This window comes from Delphinapterus leucas, chromosome 14, assembly GCF_059928025.1.
Source record: "Delphinapterus leucas isolate spDelLeu-1000000601 "Yukka" chromosome 14, BTC_Dleu_Yukka2, whole genome shotgun sequence".
Taxonomy (NCBI): Eukaryota; Metazoa; Chordata; class Mammalia; order Artiodactyla; family Monodontidae; genus Delphinapterus; species Delphinapterus leucas.
Genome location: NC_143142.1, coordinates 23108500 through 23123576, shown reverse-complemented (window position 1 = coordinate 23123576; position 15077 = coordinate 23108500). Strand labels below are relative to the sequence as shown.

Below are 15077 nucleotides of genomic sequence, written 5' to 3'. Positions count from 1 at the left end.
CTGTGTGGCACATTACTGGCTAAAAGAGCATTTTTAAATATTTCTTATTTTGCCAAGTAGCTTTCCAATAATTTTGTGCCAGCCCCAAAAATAAGAATCTCTCCAAGTTCCCTTAATAATAAATCTATATGTCCACGTCTCTAGATCTATTTTTGACTATGATGATTGCCTTATAGGCATTTCTGAAATCTGTGGACTTGCTTTTGTTTACATTGCCGTGAAGGGACAGAGCAGCATCTCACTCTGGGTTAAAAGCAGACATGCAGGACACTCTGCTTTACTTCTGTTGGGTTCACATGTATTGATTGAGCATAGAGTAAAAAATCACCAACCCAGTGTGGTTTTCCAAAAGGAGTTTTTTCTCTCTAGGTTTGGTCTTCCCTTCCCTGTATTTTACTGTCAAGAAACTAAGGGAAATTACTCTTAAAAAGTCCCACCAGCTAGGTTGAGTCAGAATCATGTCTTTTTCTGCTGAAATCTATTCCTTGTGTTAGAGAATATAATTCTAAAATTAACATTAAGCTAATTTAAAGCAACAGAGTAGCTTGGAATGAATATGCCTGCGTTCTCGTTTTATATTTCAGATTGTTCCCAGATGTGAGGTTACGGCTTAGGAGGCGGTGGTAGAGGAGACAACCAGAGCCCCCTTTTCTAGCAGCCCTTTGTATGGTGGCCTAGTTTAGCCATATTTAAATGTACATTTACCCTTGTCCTTGTGTGGCTTGCATTATTTAAGGGGGTGGAAGAATGCTTCTTCCTCAAGCATGGGGTTTCAGCTGGACTAATGCACTGTCACATCCAGACCTCATGGTGTTAGTCACGCTGCAGAGTGTGACCAGAACTTGTGGAGGAGCTAGCCAGGGTGCTGATGACCACTGCCATGGTGGCTAAACTGGGGCACAGCATCACCTGCACCCTGTCTCCTGCCCTGTCTTCAACTGACAGGGCCAGGGTATGAAAGTGGAGTGACCCGGGTGCCACCAGCCTCTGGAGCTGTCCCTTGGTGTGTTTGGGGCACCTCTCAGTGCAGGGCCCTGGTCAAAGGAGTGATGGAAACCCCCCAGATCATCTCTCATCTTTATAGGCCAGCCCCTTCTAGCCTTCATAGGAGTAACAGTCTGTGGCATTTGCAGGCCACTGTATGATTCAAAAAGACTTTGGCATCTCATTAACTAATTCGATTTTCTCAGTATTTCAAAGTAGAGAGAGAAGGTGGTTTTTGCCATATATTACACATGGGAGATTGAGTCAAAGAGAAGTTTGGTAACTTGGTGAGTCAGTAGTGAACCCAAAACTTGAATGTGTCCACATCTTGTGTCTTTAAGGTTAGTGCATTTCCACAGATGTTGTGGATGTGTGACACCTTGAAATATTACTGTTGGGATTCTTTAAAAAAAATAAGGGCTCCCTACACATCATGAGAGAGACATTTTTCATTCTGAGTGTTTAAAGGCATACAAATTGGGGGACTTCCCTGGTGGCGCAGTGGTTAAGAATCTGCCTGCCAATGCAGGGGACACGGGTTTGTGCCCTGGTCTGGGAAGATTCCACATGCCGCGGAGCAACTAAGCCCGTGCGCCACAACTACTGAGCCTGCGCTCTACAGCCCGCAACCCACAGCTACGGAAGCCCGTGCTCCTAGAGCCCGTGCTCCGCAACATGAGAAGCCACTGCAATGAGAAGCCCGCGCGCCACAATGAAGAGTAGCCCCCACTCGCCACAACTAGAGAAAGCCCGTGTGTAGCAACGAAGACCCAATGCAACCAAAAATAAAAAATAAATTAATTTTTAAAAAATGCATACAAATTGGGGACATAGGGTGTATGTGGGAAACTATTCCAGATACAGAGAGAGATGGTGACCTCCCTGCCCTTCTCACCACTCCCCTGTCATCTGAATGCACCTAATGCAGCAGCACAGATGTGGTCCTTGGAGAACAGTGTTTCCTATATGAGCCTCACCCAGTAGTAAATGAGGTGATTTTAGCCAATATTTGGACAAGGCATTAAATCCCATTAAATTTTCATATTTTTTTTTTCTTGTTACCCAAAGGACAAAGTCTCAGTTTGGTGCTAGCATATCTTTTAATACCTCCCCAGCACTCAGTCATCCCACTTTTAACTAAGAGAACTGGCCTCAGTCTCAGCAAACTTCAGGTAAACTTTAACCATGTTACTTTGTTTTCATTGTATTGAATTTTATGACTGCCTTTTGTTAGTAAAGCCATAATGATTTTTTTTTTTTTTTTGCGGTACGCGGGCCTCTCACTGCTGTGGCCTCTCCCATTGCAGAGCACAGGCTCTGGACGCGCAGGCTCAACGGCCATGGCTCACGGGCCCAGCCACTCTGCGGCATGTGGGATCTTCCCGGACCAGGGCAAGAACCCATGTCCCCTGCTTTGGCAGGCGGACTCTCAACCACTGCGCCACCAGGGAAGCCCAGCCATAATGATTTTTATCTGAAGTAGTAATACATGCCTTCCCACCCCGCCTCGGCTGTGCCATGGCTTGTGGGATTTTAGTTCCCCAACCAGGGATTGAACCCAGGCCCTCGGCAGTGAGAGCACGGAGTCCTAACCACTGGACCCCAGGGCATTCCCGTGCCTTCTTAGGTACATTTTTTTTTTTGCGGTACGCGGGCCTCTCACTGCTGCAGCCTCTCCCATTGCGGAGCACAGGCTCCGGACGCATAGGCTCAGTGGCCATTGCTCACGGCCCTAGCCGCTCCGCAGCATGTGGGATCCTCCTGGACCGGGGCACGAACCCGTGTCCCCTGCATTGGCAGGCGGACTCTCAACCACTGCGCCACCAGGGAAGCCCAGGTACATTTTTTAAAGTAAATAAATTTTATTAAAAGAAAAAAGAAATAGTCCAGATGGTTTTGGAAATGGCAAGACTGGCAGAGGAGCTGCAGGAATGATGGAGGTCTGGAGACCCTGTGGTAGAGGAGGCCTGCGCAGGCCGAAGGAGGCAGGGGGCACTGGCCGCTGATGCCAGGAGTCTCGAAGAGGACCTCTGCTGTGTTGAGGGATGGGCTAGTTTGAGTGATGGGTGGTGGCAAGAATGGGGCTTGCATGGGCAGTGTTCTGGTCTGAGCAGCTGCAAGGGTTGTGGTATTAATGCTTCTCTTTTTTCCTTTTTCTAGAAACGGACCTGAATTTGAAGCTAGGATACGACAGAACGAGATCAACAACCCCAAGTTCAACTTCCTGAACCCCAATGACCCTTACCATGCCTACTACCGCCACAAGGTCAGCGAGTTCAAGGAGGGGAAAGCCCAGGAGCCTTCGGCTGCCATCCCCAAGGTCATGCAGCAGCAGCAGCAAGCCACCCAGCAGCAGCTGCCCCAGAAGGTTGGAGCCAGCCCCTCCCTTCGCTTCCCCAGGGCTAAGGGAGGCTGGGACAGGGAGGGGAAGATAATGAACTCTGCTGTCCAGACCTCACAACCACCCAGGGAGAAACTTGAGGTCTTTATCCCCATCTTACAGAGGCAGATGCTGAGACTCACACAGCAAAGTGTTGCTGACAGTTGGCATTTGCTGAATGCTGCCCTTCTCGCTCTGTGCTCAGTGCTTTGGGAGCCTTGTCTCATTGGTGCCTCACAGCGGCTGCGTGAGGAGGCCAGTAAAGTGACCATTTTTCAGATGAGGAATCTGAGGCTTAGGGAAGCACAGTTTACCCAAGGCTGCAGAGTCAGGACCCTAAAGTCCATGCTCTCAGTTCCTACTCTTTTCCTTGACCGTGGCGTGAGGGCAGTGTTGCAGTGTGGCTTGTGGACCCCTTCTTGGGCATCCCTCCTACTGTCTCACCTTCCCAGGGCCCCTCTTTCTGGCCTGCCCTAATACCCCCTTAGCACTAGGGACGATTAGGGCTGTCAGTGAGGACAGGAGGGGCCCACACATTTTGCCTCCTGTGTAGACTTGGACTAGTCGTTTCTCTTTGCTTCACTCCTGAGCCATGGTGGCAAAGGCTGCCCCTTGTTTTACAGTAGGAAGTAAAGGTTGGAATAGGTTCTGAGACCTTGTGTTGCAATTTACTACTCCTAGGGCCTCAGGTGACCTCAGTTTCCTCATCTATAAAAAGAATTCACAGTACTTGTTCTGTCCACCTCGTGGTTCGTGTAGTGGCCAGATGAGGTAACAAACGTGGAAGTCTTCTGTCCAGTGGGGTCTTCTGCACACATGTAGAGCTTACTACATCCTCTCTCTCCCTTGGGCGGGGTTTCATAAGCTGTGTTCCTGTTAGATCTTCTGCCACCCAGTTTTGGTCCTCAGTTTCAGGGCAGCAGCAGCGATACAGAGGGACTCGGTTCTCATTCAGAAAGCCACTTAGCGAGTCGAGGCTACAGTTGGCCAAGAAATCGGTGCCCTTGTGAGTTAGGATTCTCTCACACCACGTGCCAATGGCGTGTTCGTGATCAGCAGAAGTATAGAGGTCTGTGCCGTCTGCCGGGGGTGCGTCCCCGCCACCTCTCTGGAGTCCCACCACCCCTGTGCCTCTTGCCTCACGTTCCCTTTGCATCTTAGGTTCAAGCCCAAGTGATCCAAGAAACCATCGTGCCCAAAGAGCCCCCTCCCGAGTTCGAGTTCATTGCAGACCCCCCCTCTATCTCAGCCTTCGACCTGGACGTGGTGAAGCTGACGGCTCAGTTTGTGGCCAGGAATGGGCGCCAGTTTCTGACCCAGCTGATGCAGAAAGAGCAGCGCAACTACCAGTTTGACTTCCTTCGCCCGCAACACAGCCTTTTCAACTACTTCACGAAGCTGGTGGAACAGTATACCAAGGTGCCTGGGCAGGGCGGGGGCCAGGGTGCTGGGCCCAGGGAAGGAAGGCATCTTACCATCAGCACTCTATCCACTCACTGTCTGCAAGGACCCCGCTCCTGTGTGGGGCCCCCAAGCAGATGTTAAATATCCCAGTTCAGTATAAAATCTTGATTTCTATTCAGTTTTCCTAGTAAATGCAACGTAGACTGCTGTTTCTAAAGAGAAAGGAAACGCGTGATTGATAACTAATTAGGTGAGTGCCTGCTGCGTGATAAGGCCAAGTGATGCTAGTTGCTTTTATGTACATTTAAATTAAATTTCAGTTGCCTCAGTAGGGCTTGAGAAGAAGCAAGCTCTTAATAGTTGCCTCCTATTATTACCTAATTTTATCCTCACAAGAATCCATAAGGTAAGTGTTTTCCTTCCTATTTCAGAAAGCTCAGAGAGGTGAAGTACTTACTTGTGGTCTCTCAGCTAGTAAGTAGCTGCACTGAGATTTAACCAACATTTGACTCTGAAACCTCTGTTGTTTTCCACCCTAAAAAGTACTTTGAATTAGAAGCATCATTTAAATAGGCATTGGGAATCAATTTAAAATAAATAAGTGTAGCCAGTATTGAGTACTTATATTATGTAGTATCTTCTCATTTAATCCCTAATAACCTATAAGGTAGCCACTGTTATTATATTTATTTTACAAAAGAGGAAACTGAGGTACAGAGAAGTTAACTTGACCAGGGTTGCACAGCTAGGGGGTTGCGGAGCAGAGACTTGAGTGCTGACATTTTTATTCCAGACCCTAAGATCTTAATTATCATGCTGCGTTGTTGCAATCAAGAATGCAGACAAGTCAATACTGGTATTTAAAATAATCAGATCGCTAATTTATTAAAAAGTATACTGGTATAGATATGCCTGTGGAACATTTTTCTTGCTACACACATAAGGGAGGTTGTCTTTCCTTTTTAGTGGCATGGTTTGCATATCTGTTTTTGATATCTAGAAACAATATGTTAAAGATCTGATTTGAAAAAAAAAAAAAAAAAAGATCTGATTTGAAAGGTTATGTAATGATATCCTCTAACTTCATTCACTTTAAGTATATAACTAGAAAGAATGACAAAAATGTTTGTGTTTAGGAAGTCCAGAAGCTAGGAGAGTAGCTGAAATAACAATCATTCAAGTCATAAGACCCAAGGGTTATTGTAACTACACAGTATCAATTTTAAGTGAGCCCTGGGTTAATTCCTGTCAGTGGACTGCTTCCAGAGTTAAAGGTCCGCAGATTCCTTTTTATTCTGTTAACTTTCCTATTCCTTCTCCCTCAGAATTTGGGTATTGACATTCATTACTCTAATCTGAGGGCACTGGTGTGTCTCTAGGCCTGGGAACTCTAGGAGCAGATCAATTCCTGAGGAAGAAGGACAGAGAGGATGGAGTGGGGCTGAGCTGCTTTTCCAGTGAGAGTGGATACACTTGGGGCAGTTGGAAAGACTGACTGTTTTAAACAAAGCCAGCATTCGTTCTCAGCAAATATGCTTTGAGTGTCAGACACTGTTCTAGGTGCTGGATATGTAGCAGTGAGCCGAAGACAGAGAAACCCCTGTCTTTGTGGAGACTGGTCTAGTGAAGGGGCAATAAGCAAGTGCAACATAAGTGTATGTCGGATGGTGATAAATACTATGGAGAAAATGGTAAACAGAAAGCAGGGGCTAGAAGTCTAGGGAGGTGGAGCCTGTGGGCTGTAGTCTTCAATAAAGTCATCAGGCGGCCTGTTGGCATGTGCAGAAGGGTAAAGGGCAGATCCGCCCCCTGAGAGCAGTCATCACATGCTGACTGTGTGCTCAGCGATCTGGTGGTGGTTTTGCATACTTTCCTGCTACCCTTGGCAACCTTTTAAGTTGATGATGCCAACTTTAAGTGGCAGTGTCACCATTTTGTAGAAGAAAACCAAGTTACAGAGGTTGAGTAACTTGCCCAAAGTTGCACAGCCAAGTGGAGCTGAGATTGGATCCCAGCATCCCATGCTTTCCTTTCTCCTGTGCCTTTCCACAGGCCCAGGAAGGCCACTTCTTTGTCCCGTGTTTTGCTGCACTGATAGTTGCTTTAAATCTTCTGTGTTTCAGATCTTGATTCCACCCAAAGGCTTATTTACCAAACTCAAGAAAGAGGCAGAGAACCCCCGGGAAGTTTTGGACCAGGTAAACTAAATTTCTTATAACCAGTTACTGACGGCACTAACGTTACATTGTGTAGGTTCTGTTGTGTGTTTGGAAGTAGTCTCCGAACCAGTACCTTCTTATGCTCCAGGCACAGTCGTGGTGGGAGGAAAGGCCTTGAGGCTACAAAGACCAAGAAACCTGGATTCTCTGCTTCCCAACTTTCTGCTCTGCTGTCTGCTTCAGTCTCTTCTTTTCTTCTGTTGCTAGAAGCCAGCTTTTGAACGGGTTCTCTGGTGACAACTGCCTTTTGAAGTCCCAGGTTTTCAGAGTCGAAGAGAGAGGGCATATTGGTGCTGGCTGTTCTGGGTGGCTGCTTGAGGCTTCTGTTTTGCAGGCTTTCAGACTGCTGCTGTTTTTGTGGGCACTTGGTTGTCATGCAAACTTCTGGGAGGGAGTTTGCTAGCCACTCGCCAACTCAAGCAGGAAACTTTGAGGTTATAACAAACAGCTGCCCAGACAGAAGGTCTCTCTGGGCCCCAGACAGAAGGTCTCTGTGGTATTTCATATTTTCATCCTGTCCAAACTCTGGGCCTGGCTGAAACCAGGTACAAATACCATAGTCTGCCCCAGGAAGTTCCCCTTTATGGGCAGATCAGCTTCCTGTTCTGAAGGAGACGTTGGCTTTGGTGAAGGCCTTGGAGATGATAGCCTCCTCAGGAGCAGACCCTGATTCAGCTCAGCACCACGCTGTTTCCCATCCCTTCAGGTATGTTACCGAGTGGAGTGGGCCAAGTTTCAGGAGCGTGAGAGGAAGAAGGAAGAGGAGGAGAAGGAAAAGGAACGGGTGGCCTATGCTCAGATTGACTGGCATGATTTTGTGGTGGTGGAAACAGTGGACTTCCAACCCAATGAGCAAGGTAGGTCTATGAGGAAGGTAGGTCTGTGACTCCAGTTAGGGGAGCCAGGAGCTTGGAGCCATCCTGGGAGATCTCTTCCAGCTGTCCCCAAGGAGCAGCAGAATCCCTCAGAGGGTTCTATGGGTATCTGTTTCTTTTCTGCTTCTGGAAGACTTCACTTCTACCCCATTGCCCCAGTTAAACCCAGTTGAACAAGTATTATCGTACCTGACAATAATGGCCCAACGGGTGGGCCTCTGGAGATAGGAGAGAAATCAGACAGTCCCAGTCCTCAGAGAGCTAACAGTGTAGAGAGAGCAGATAGATGGGCCTTTGATAAGGAGCGTCTGTGTGAACCCTGCCTTTGACTCTGGCTCACCCTTTGCCAGGGAACTTCCCTCCCCCCACCACCCCAGAGGAGCTGGGGGCCCGAATCCTCATTCAGGAGCGCTATGAGAAGTTTGGGGAGAGTGAGGAGGTCGAGATGGAGGTCGAGTCTGATGAGGAGGACGAGAAACAGGAGAAGGCGGAGGAGCCTCCGTCCCAGCTGGACCAGGACACCCAAGTGCAAGACATGGATGAGGTATGCTCCTGGAGCCCAGGGAGATGGGGGTGCTCTCCTCCAGAGAAGTCCAGCTCCCTTGTGAATCTTGAAAGGGAGTGTGGGTTCCTGAAGAAGGAGTCCTGGCTGAGTAGCTGCCCAAGCCCAGGCAGCACAGAGCCTCTTTCCAGCTCAGGCAACAAAGATTCATTCATAGGCAAGGATCTGAAAGCTGTGCTGGCCGTGTTCTATGACCTTCCTCCTTTGCCCAGGGGCCCTGCTCACTGCCGACCCCAGGCTGGCTCTCAGTTAGGGAAACCTCTATACCATGTACTTTGACGCTTTTGCGCTGAGGCCCAAATGATCAGCAGTTTCCAGAGCTTTTCTTTTTTTCTGGGTTGGGGCGCACACCATGTGGCTCGCGGGATCCTAGTTCCCCGACCGGGGATCGAACCCATGCCCCCTGCAGTGGAAGCACGGAGTCCTAACCACTGGACCGCCAGGGAAGTCCTCCAGAGCTTTGCTAAGTGGCTTTTGGCCTCGTCTACCCCCATCGAGGCAGGCCCTCCAAGCAGGCATAGAGTCTGCAGAGCCAAACTGCTTTCCTCCCCTCGGAAAGAATTTGTGTGCAGCCTGAGAATAAAGATGCATGTGTCTGGGAATTGACTTTTTCTCTCCCTCCCAGCATTGCTTCTTGAGGAGCTACCATTGAACGCTGACTTGTTCCCCGCACCCCTCTTCAGCACGTTAAGTGCCCTTGGCCTCCTGTGACTGCCTGGCGCCAGCTGCTGGAAATGCCTGGGCAGAGCGTTAGCACCACGGCCCCCAGCACTCCCATTCATGCTGTGAGGAAGCAGCTTGGCCAGCTGCCGGCTGGCCTCGGCTGCCCTGGGAGGCTTAGCACATGGATGCTGACTGGCAGGGGCCTAGGCTCTTTGCCACCCTGAGAGCCACCAGGGCTCAGCTGCAGGGAGGTGTCTTCTCAGCCCCTCTCTGAGTCCTGCCACTACTTTGCTTTTCAGGGTTCAGATGATGAAGAAGAAGGGCAGAAAGTGCCCCCACCTCCAGAGACACCCATGCCACCGCCTCTGCCCCCAACTCCAGACCAGGTCATTGTCCGGAAGGACTATGACCCAAAAGGTTGGTTCTGCTCTTCTGCCCTCATGTTCCTCAGACCTGTCCATTTTTAGGAGGGCTCAAGGTGGCTTGTCATAAAGGCATTGATAGCTTCTCTGTCATAGGCCTCACGATGGGGAATGGGACTTCGTCATCTCTGGTGCTCTGGTGCAATGCATAGTGCCAGGTACAGCGTGGCACTGAATGGATGGTGCACGAATGAAATAGCACCCTTTTAACCTGGGCTGCCACCCAGTATTCTCACTCAAGGATCTCTTTTGCTTTTTAGCTTCCAAGCCCCTGCCTCCAGCCCCTGCTCCAGATGAATATCTCGTGTCCCCCATCACTGGGGAGAAGATCCCTGCCAGCAAAATGCAGGAACACATGCGCATTGGGCTTCTTGACCCCCGTTGGCTGGAGCAGCGAGATCGCTCCATTCGTGAGAAGCAGAGTGATGATGAGGTGTACGCACCAGGTGAGGTTGGGGGGCATCCCCCACTCTGTCCACACCCCTTCTTTGACTCAGCCCCATCTCACTTTGGCCCATGGGGAATCTCTGATCAACTTTATGCTTTAATCAAACATAGAAGGTAACAATTGAGGTCAATAAAAGCTTTTGAGGATAGGTGTAGCCTATGACACTACAAAATAACTTCCCATTTTCTAGAAGGACTCTTCATAGGGATTCTTCCAAAGCCAGGCACCTGATGTGGATAGCATGTGTCCATTGACATCCTAGTGCAAGATCTCACTACAGCTGGGAGAGGTGCTCACTCTCAGGGCTGTCTTAGAATGAAGGCTCTGATGGCTGGAGTACACTGAGCACCTTGAAATGAGACACGGTGCCTTGACTGTGTGTGAGAAGCAGCATGATAGGGAGGGAGGAAACTGTCCTGGAGGCAGGAGACTAGGCTTTTATTCCTGACTCTGCTACTTGCCACGCCACTCATGTGACCCTGTCTTCTCAGTTGCCTTTTGTAAGTCAAGGGGTTGGACAAGCCCTGGTTTACAGGCTTAGTGCTCATTGGGCAGCCTTCCCTAGGCTCAGAGGACAGGCGTGCTGCATTGGGACCCACAGATAGCCTTGTCCCATGAGAACAGCCTCCACCCTGCACTAGTAGAGCTGCTGTGTTGTCAGAAGGGCATCTGGTTTAGTTTCCCTTTCTGTCCCCTGCCTCCGTTCTGTGACTATATCCAGGTCTGGATATTGAGAGCAGCTTGAAACAGCTGGCTGAGCGGCGTACCGACATCTTTGGTGTAGAGGAAACGGCCATTGGTAAGAAGATTGGCGAGGAGGAGATCCAGAAGCCAGAGGAAAAGGTGCAGCTCAGATGACTCTTAGTGCCACCCCCCCCCCGTCAGACTCACACTTGGGCTCAGTTCCAGGAGCCCTGACAAGCTGTGGCTTTGCTTTCCCATGCAGGTGACCTGGGATGGCCATTCCGGCAGCATGGCCCGGACCCAGCAGGCTGCCCAGGCCAATATCACCCTCCAGGAGCAGATCGAGGCCATCCACAAGGCTAAGGGCTTGGTGCCAGAAGATGATACCAAAGAGAAGATTGGCCCCAGCAAGCCCAATGAAATCCCCCAGCAGCCACCACCTCCGTCTTCAGCCACCAACATCCCCAGCTCAGCCCCACCCATTACCTCGGTGCCCCGGCCACCCGCGGTTAGCCAGCAGCCACCCTGTGACTGGTCTTTCAGAGCTGGGTTCTTGGGGTTAGACATTGCAGGCTGAGAAGGGCAGCTATCTCACAGCGGGCCCAAGCGCTGAGTGGGTCAAGTTGAGAGAAAAAGAACCCTTTAGTTAGAAGTGGGAACCTCCAGCCTGATCTTCTATCTGTGTGGGAGGCTTGGAACAGGGAGGGAGGCGAGTGGCAAATGTGAGAAGTAGGCTTGGGTCAGGGATGGGCTGGAGGGCTTAATGGGTCTTGGAGGACTGCTGGCCTGACTCCAGGGGGCTAAATGGAGGTCAGTGTCTTCAGTGGCTCTCTCAGTGTTTGCCAAGAGCAGCTGGTTGAGTTCCAAGTGGAAAGAGGGTTGCCCTGGGCCTCTCTCAGCATAGTTCCTGTCAGGGCCCAGTGTGAGGCTGCACTCACAGCCCCAGGGGGCTGAGTCGATGCTGTCCAGCCCCATCCTCAAAGCTGCAGGTGGCCAGTTGCCAGCTGTGTGTGCCCTTAGAGTGCAGCCTTGGCATCCTGTGACCTGTGGGTCTTCACCCCCACAGATGCCACCTCCCGTCCGTACCACAGTTGTGTCTGCAGTACCCGTCATGCCCCGGCCCCCGATGGCATCAGTGGTCCGACTGCCTCCTGGTTCGGTGATCGCCCCCATGCCACCGATCATCCATGCGCCCAGGATCAACGTGGTGCCCATGCCTCCCTCGGCCCCTCCTATCATGGCACCCCGCCCACCACCCATGATTGTGCCGACAGGTCAGTGGGTCAGGACTACAGGCCAAGCCCTGAGCAGAGCAGTGGCTGATGGTAGTGCCAGCTGTTCCAGCTGGTGGTCTAGCCCAAAGGAGAGCCTTGAGTTCACCATGTGAGAGATCCCTGAGCTGGGAGCCAGGGACTTATGGCTCCTGGGGGAGATAGGCTGATATGGCAGAGCTGGGGTCTGTGCACCCAGAGGGGTCAGCCTGGACAGGCACAGAGGTCTGATGATGCTTGCTGTTGGCTGCCACCTGTTCCATCCATCGGTCCTGCCCTTCCTTCAGTTTCCTGCTACCCAATCTGGGCAGTCTCCCAGGTCCCCCTGCCAGGTAACTTACTGGCTGCCAGACTCAGCAAGGAGTGGTCCTTCACACCTCTGACTGGGAGAAATGGGAAACCTTTGCAATCCCCTTTTCACTCTCACCAGCCCTGAGTCCTGGGCCCTTCCTCCCACTCACGTGGCTGCTTATTCCTGTTCTTGCAGCTTTCGTGCCCGCACCACCTGTGGCACCCGTCCCAGCTCCAGCCCCTATGCCGCCTGTCCACCCACCACCTCCCATGGAAGATGAGCCTGCCTCCAAGAAACTGAAGACCGAGGACAGCCTCATGCCAGAAGAGGAGTTTCTACGCAGAAACAAGGTGTGCATCCCAGAGCCTGGAGTGTCTAGATGGGGCGAGGGGCTTGTCCAGTCCTGCCCCAGTCACACGCTTCCTGGCCCACCCTATTCTTCCATGGTTTTGGCTTCTGGGACCTGGGCCAGCCATTCGAGGCCCGTGAAACTTCTGAGCACACACTAGATGGGGGGGTCAGCAGCCAGAACAGACAGCTGTCAGTAGTCCCCCTGGTGTGAGCTGTCGCAGAGGCCAGCAGGGAGACCCAGCTGCACAGGCAGTAGGACTCAGGTGTGAAAGGGGTTCTGGACACTGGAGGGAATCCTGGGTGTGATTCTTAATTTCTTTGTGGCCTTTGCCTCCAGGTCCAGCCCTTAGAAGGTGGTGTGTTGTGGGGATCCTGTGGAGGTACTAGAAATAAGAGCTGGGAATCTTGGCACTGCTGTTGCCTGGGGAAGCTCCAGTGAGGAGGCAGAAACGTTCTGCCCCACCCAGTGCATTTGACCAAACCTTTTTTCTTTTTTCCTTTTTGATGGTAGTTTCCATTTCTTGAGTACCTACTCAAGTGTTGGGGCAGAACCACACATTTTACAGGTACTTGGTCTGTTGAATGCTCACAACATTACCATCCAGCAGTTGTGATCAACTGCTTTACAGACATGGCGTTGAGGCTCAGAGAGACCTAGTTAGCACGGAAGCTGAGTTGGGAACCCAGGTCTTCTGACCTCGCAATTCATATTCTTTCCTCCTGTGGTACTTCTTGAGGCTTGCAGAGCACTTTCATGTCTCTTCTTCAGCTCCAGCCTTACCAGTAGGCAGGGATTGTTCTAAAGAAGGGAAACCAATTCTTGAAAAGGGGGAGTGATTTGTTGTATGTTACAAGTGGTGTCAGTAGTGAAACAGGCCAGAGTCCAGGAGCCCTGATGGACAGGTGACATTATCTCGACTGGCCCAGGAATAGGAGAGCGTAGTTCCTGATTGATTCAGGCCTCCCCAGGCATAATGGCCACCTCCTGTTTTGCAGGGTCCAGTGTCCATCAAAGTCCAGGTGCCCAACATGCAGGATAAGACGGAATGGAAGCTGAACGGACAGGTGCTGGTCTTCACCCTCCCACTCACAGACCAGGTATGAGTTGCTCTCCCCAACTGGTATCAGGTACAGGGGAACCAAAGAGTCAGGGGGAAGCTTCCTGCAGCTGACCTTAGCAAGAGGTGACTGACCTCTCCTCGATCCCATAGGTCTCTGTCATCAAGGTGAAGATTCACGAAGCCACGGGCATGCCGGCAGGGAAACAGAAGCTGCAGTATGAGGTGAGTTGGGTGTCTCTAGTCCTTGCCCTCTCTGTTGTCCGAGAAGCTAATAAATCCCTTGTGGAATCAGAGGAGTGGGGAGACACCTGGGTGTGGTCATTTGAGTCCATCCTGGAAGTGATGATGCTGGTGGGGGGTGCTGGGACAGGTTAGTCTGACAGGGTGAGGCTCTGGCGGGGTCACAGCACAGTCTTGTATGGGGTTTGAATGCCTCAGTGACATCTGGGGACCAGACTTCGGAGTGCTCTGGTAGGTTTCTGTCCCAGTGGTAGAGCCATCCCAGTCAGTGTGGTCTCAGGTAGCCTGGCTTTGTGCTTGGACACAAAGGTGATAGTCCAGCTCACCTTGGTGCCTGCCGGGTCACAGAGGACTGCTGTGTTCTCCCTTTTTGGACGTAGACAAATCCCCATTCTGGGCCTCAGTTTCCTCCTCTGTAAAGTGAGGCTGTTGAACTAGTTGATCTCTAAAGGTCTTATGATTTGAGAGTCAAAATTCCATGGGGTTGGTCAGGGCCAGATTTTTGGGGTCTTGACAGCATGGCTTGGTCGGAAGGAAGGAAAAGCAAAGCATTCTGGGAGGAACCAGAGACCTTCATTTCTGCCCTGTGCCACTCCCTTTCCCACCCCACCTTCCTTCAAGCCCTTGTATTTGCTAAGTTCAGAGTGTTGGGACTTGTGAGGCTGCTCTCTGAGTTCAAGGCCAGATTGCCCTGGGCTGAGGCACTACATCTGTTTTCTAGGGTATTTTCATCAAGGATTCCAACTCGCTGGCTTACTATAACATGGCTAATGGTGCCATCATCCACCTGGCGCTCAAGGAGAGAGGCGGGAGGAAGAAGTAGAGGAGAGAAACCTGCTCTCAGGTCCCAACTACTGCCGTTTTGCTTCTCCTGTCCCCTACCCCTGTCCCAGACCCAGGAGACCCTGCCTTGCACATTTGTTTCCCTCTTACTAAGTTTGGAAATCCAAATTGTCCTGCAGAGTTTCCCTCCCCACATAGATCAGAGAGGACTTTCTCAGGCATTCTCCTCCCCAGTGGCCCCTGGAATCCCTTTGTGTTTGGGTCTTGATTTGAGGGGTCATTTCTTCAGGTAGCCCATTAGGGAATGTGAAACCAGGGATGTCCTATAGGATGTTATCATAGTGCCAAGTGACACTTGGCTGGTAGAATATGGTTGTTATCATTAATCATTTTGTATCTTGCCATGGGCTAATAAACCTCTCCAACCCTTCTCGTGAA

At 50.9% G+C, this 15077-nt stretch overlaps 1 protein-coding gene across 1 annotated transcript in view; it reads left to right on the top strand.

Moving 5' to 3' along the window:
- Positions 1-15077, top strand: part of SF3A1 (splicing factor 3a subunit 1) — a 20030-nt gene extending 4953 nt beyond the window's left edge. Inside the window, exons 3-16 of the mRNA XM_022550715.2 lie at positions 3145-3352; positions 4526-4783; positions 6892-6966; positions 7694-7844; positions 8213-8406; positions 9387-9504; positions 9770-9955; positions 10679-10800; positions 10904-11149; positions 11708-11915; positions 12400-12554; positions 13552-13653; positions 13767-13838; positions 14578-15077. Of these exons, the coding sequence (XP_022406423.1) occupies positions 3145-3352; positions 4526-4783; positions 6892-6966; positions 7694-7844; positions 8213-8406; positions 9387-9504; positions 9770-9955; positions 10679-10800; positions 10904-11149; positions 11708-11915; positions 12400-12554; positions 13552-13653; positions 13767-13838; positions 14578-14679 (2197 nt within the window). The 3' untranslated portion in view covers positions 14680-15077. The remainder of the gene's footprint in view (positions 1-3144; positions 3353-4525; positions 4784-6891; positions 6967-7693; positions 7845-8212; positions 8407-9386; positions 9505-9769; positions 9956-10678; positions 10801-10903; positions 11150-11707; positions 11916-12399; positions 12555-13551; positions 13654-13766; positions 13839-14577) is intronic.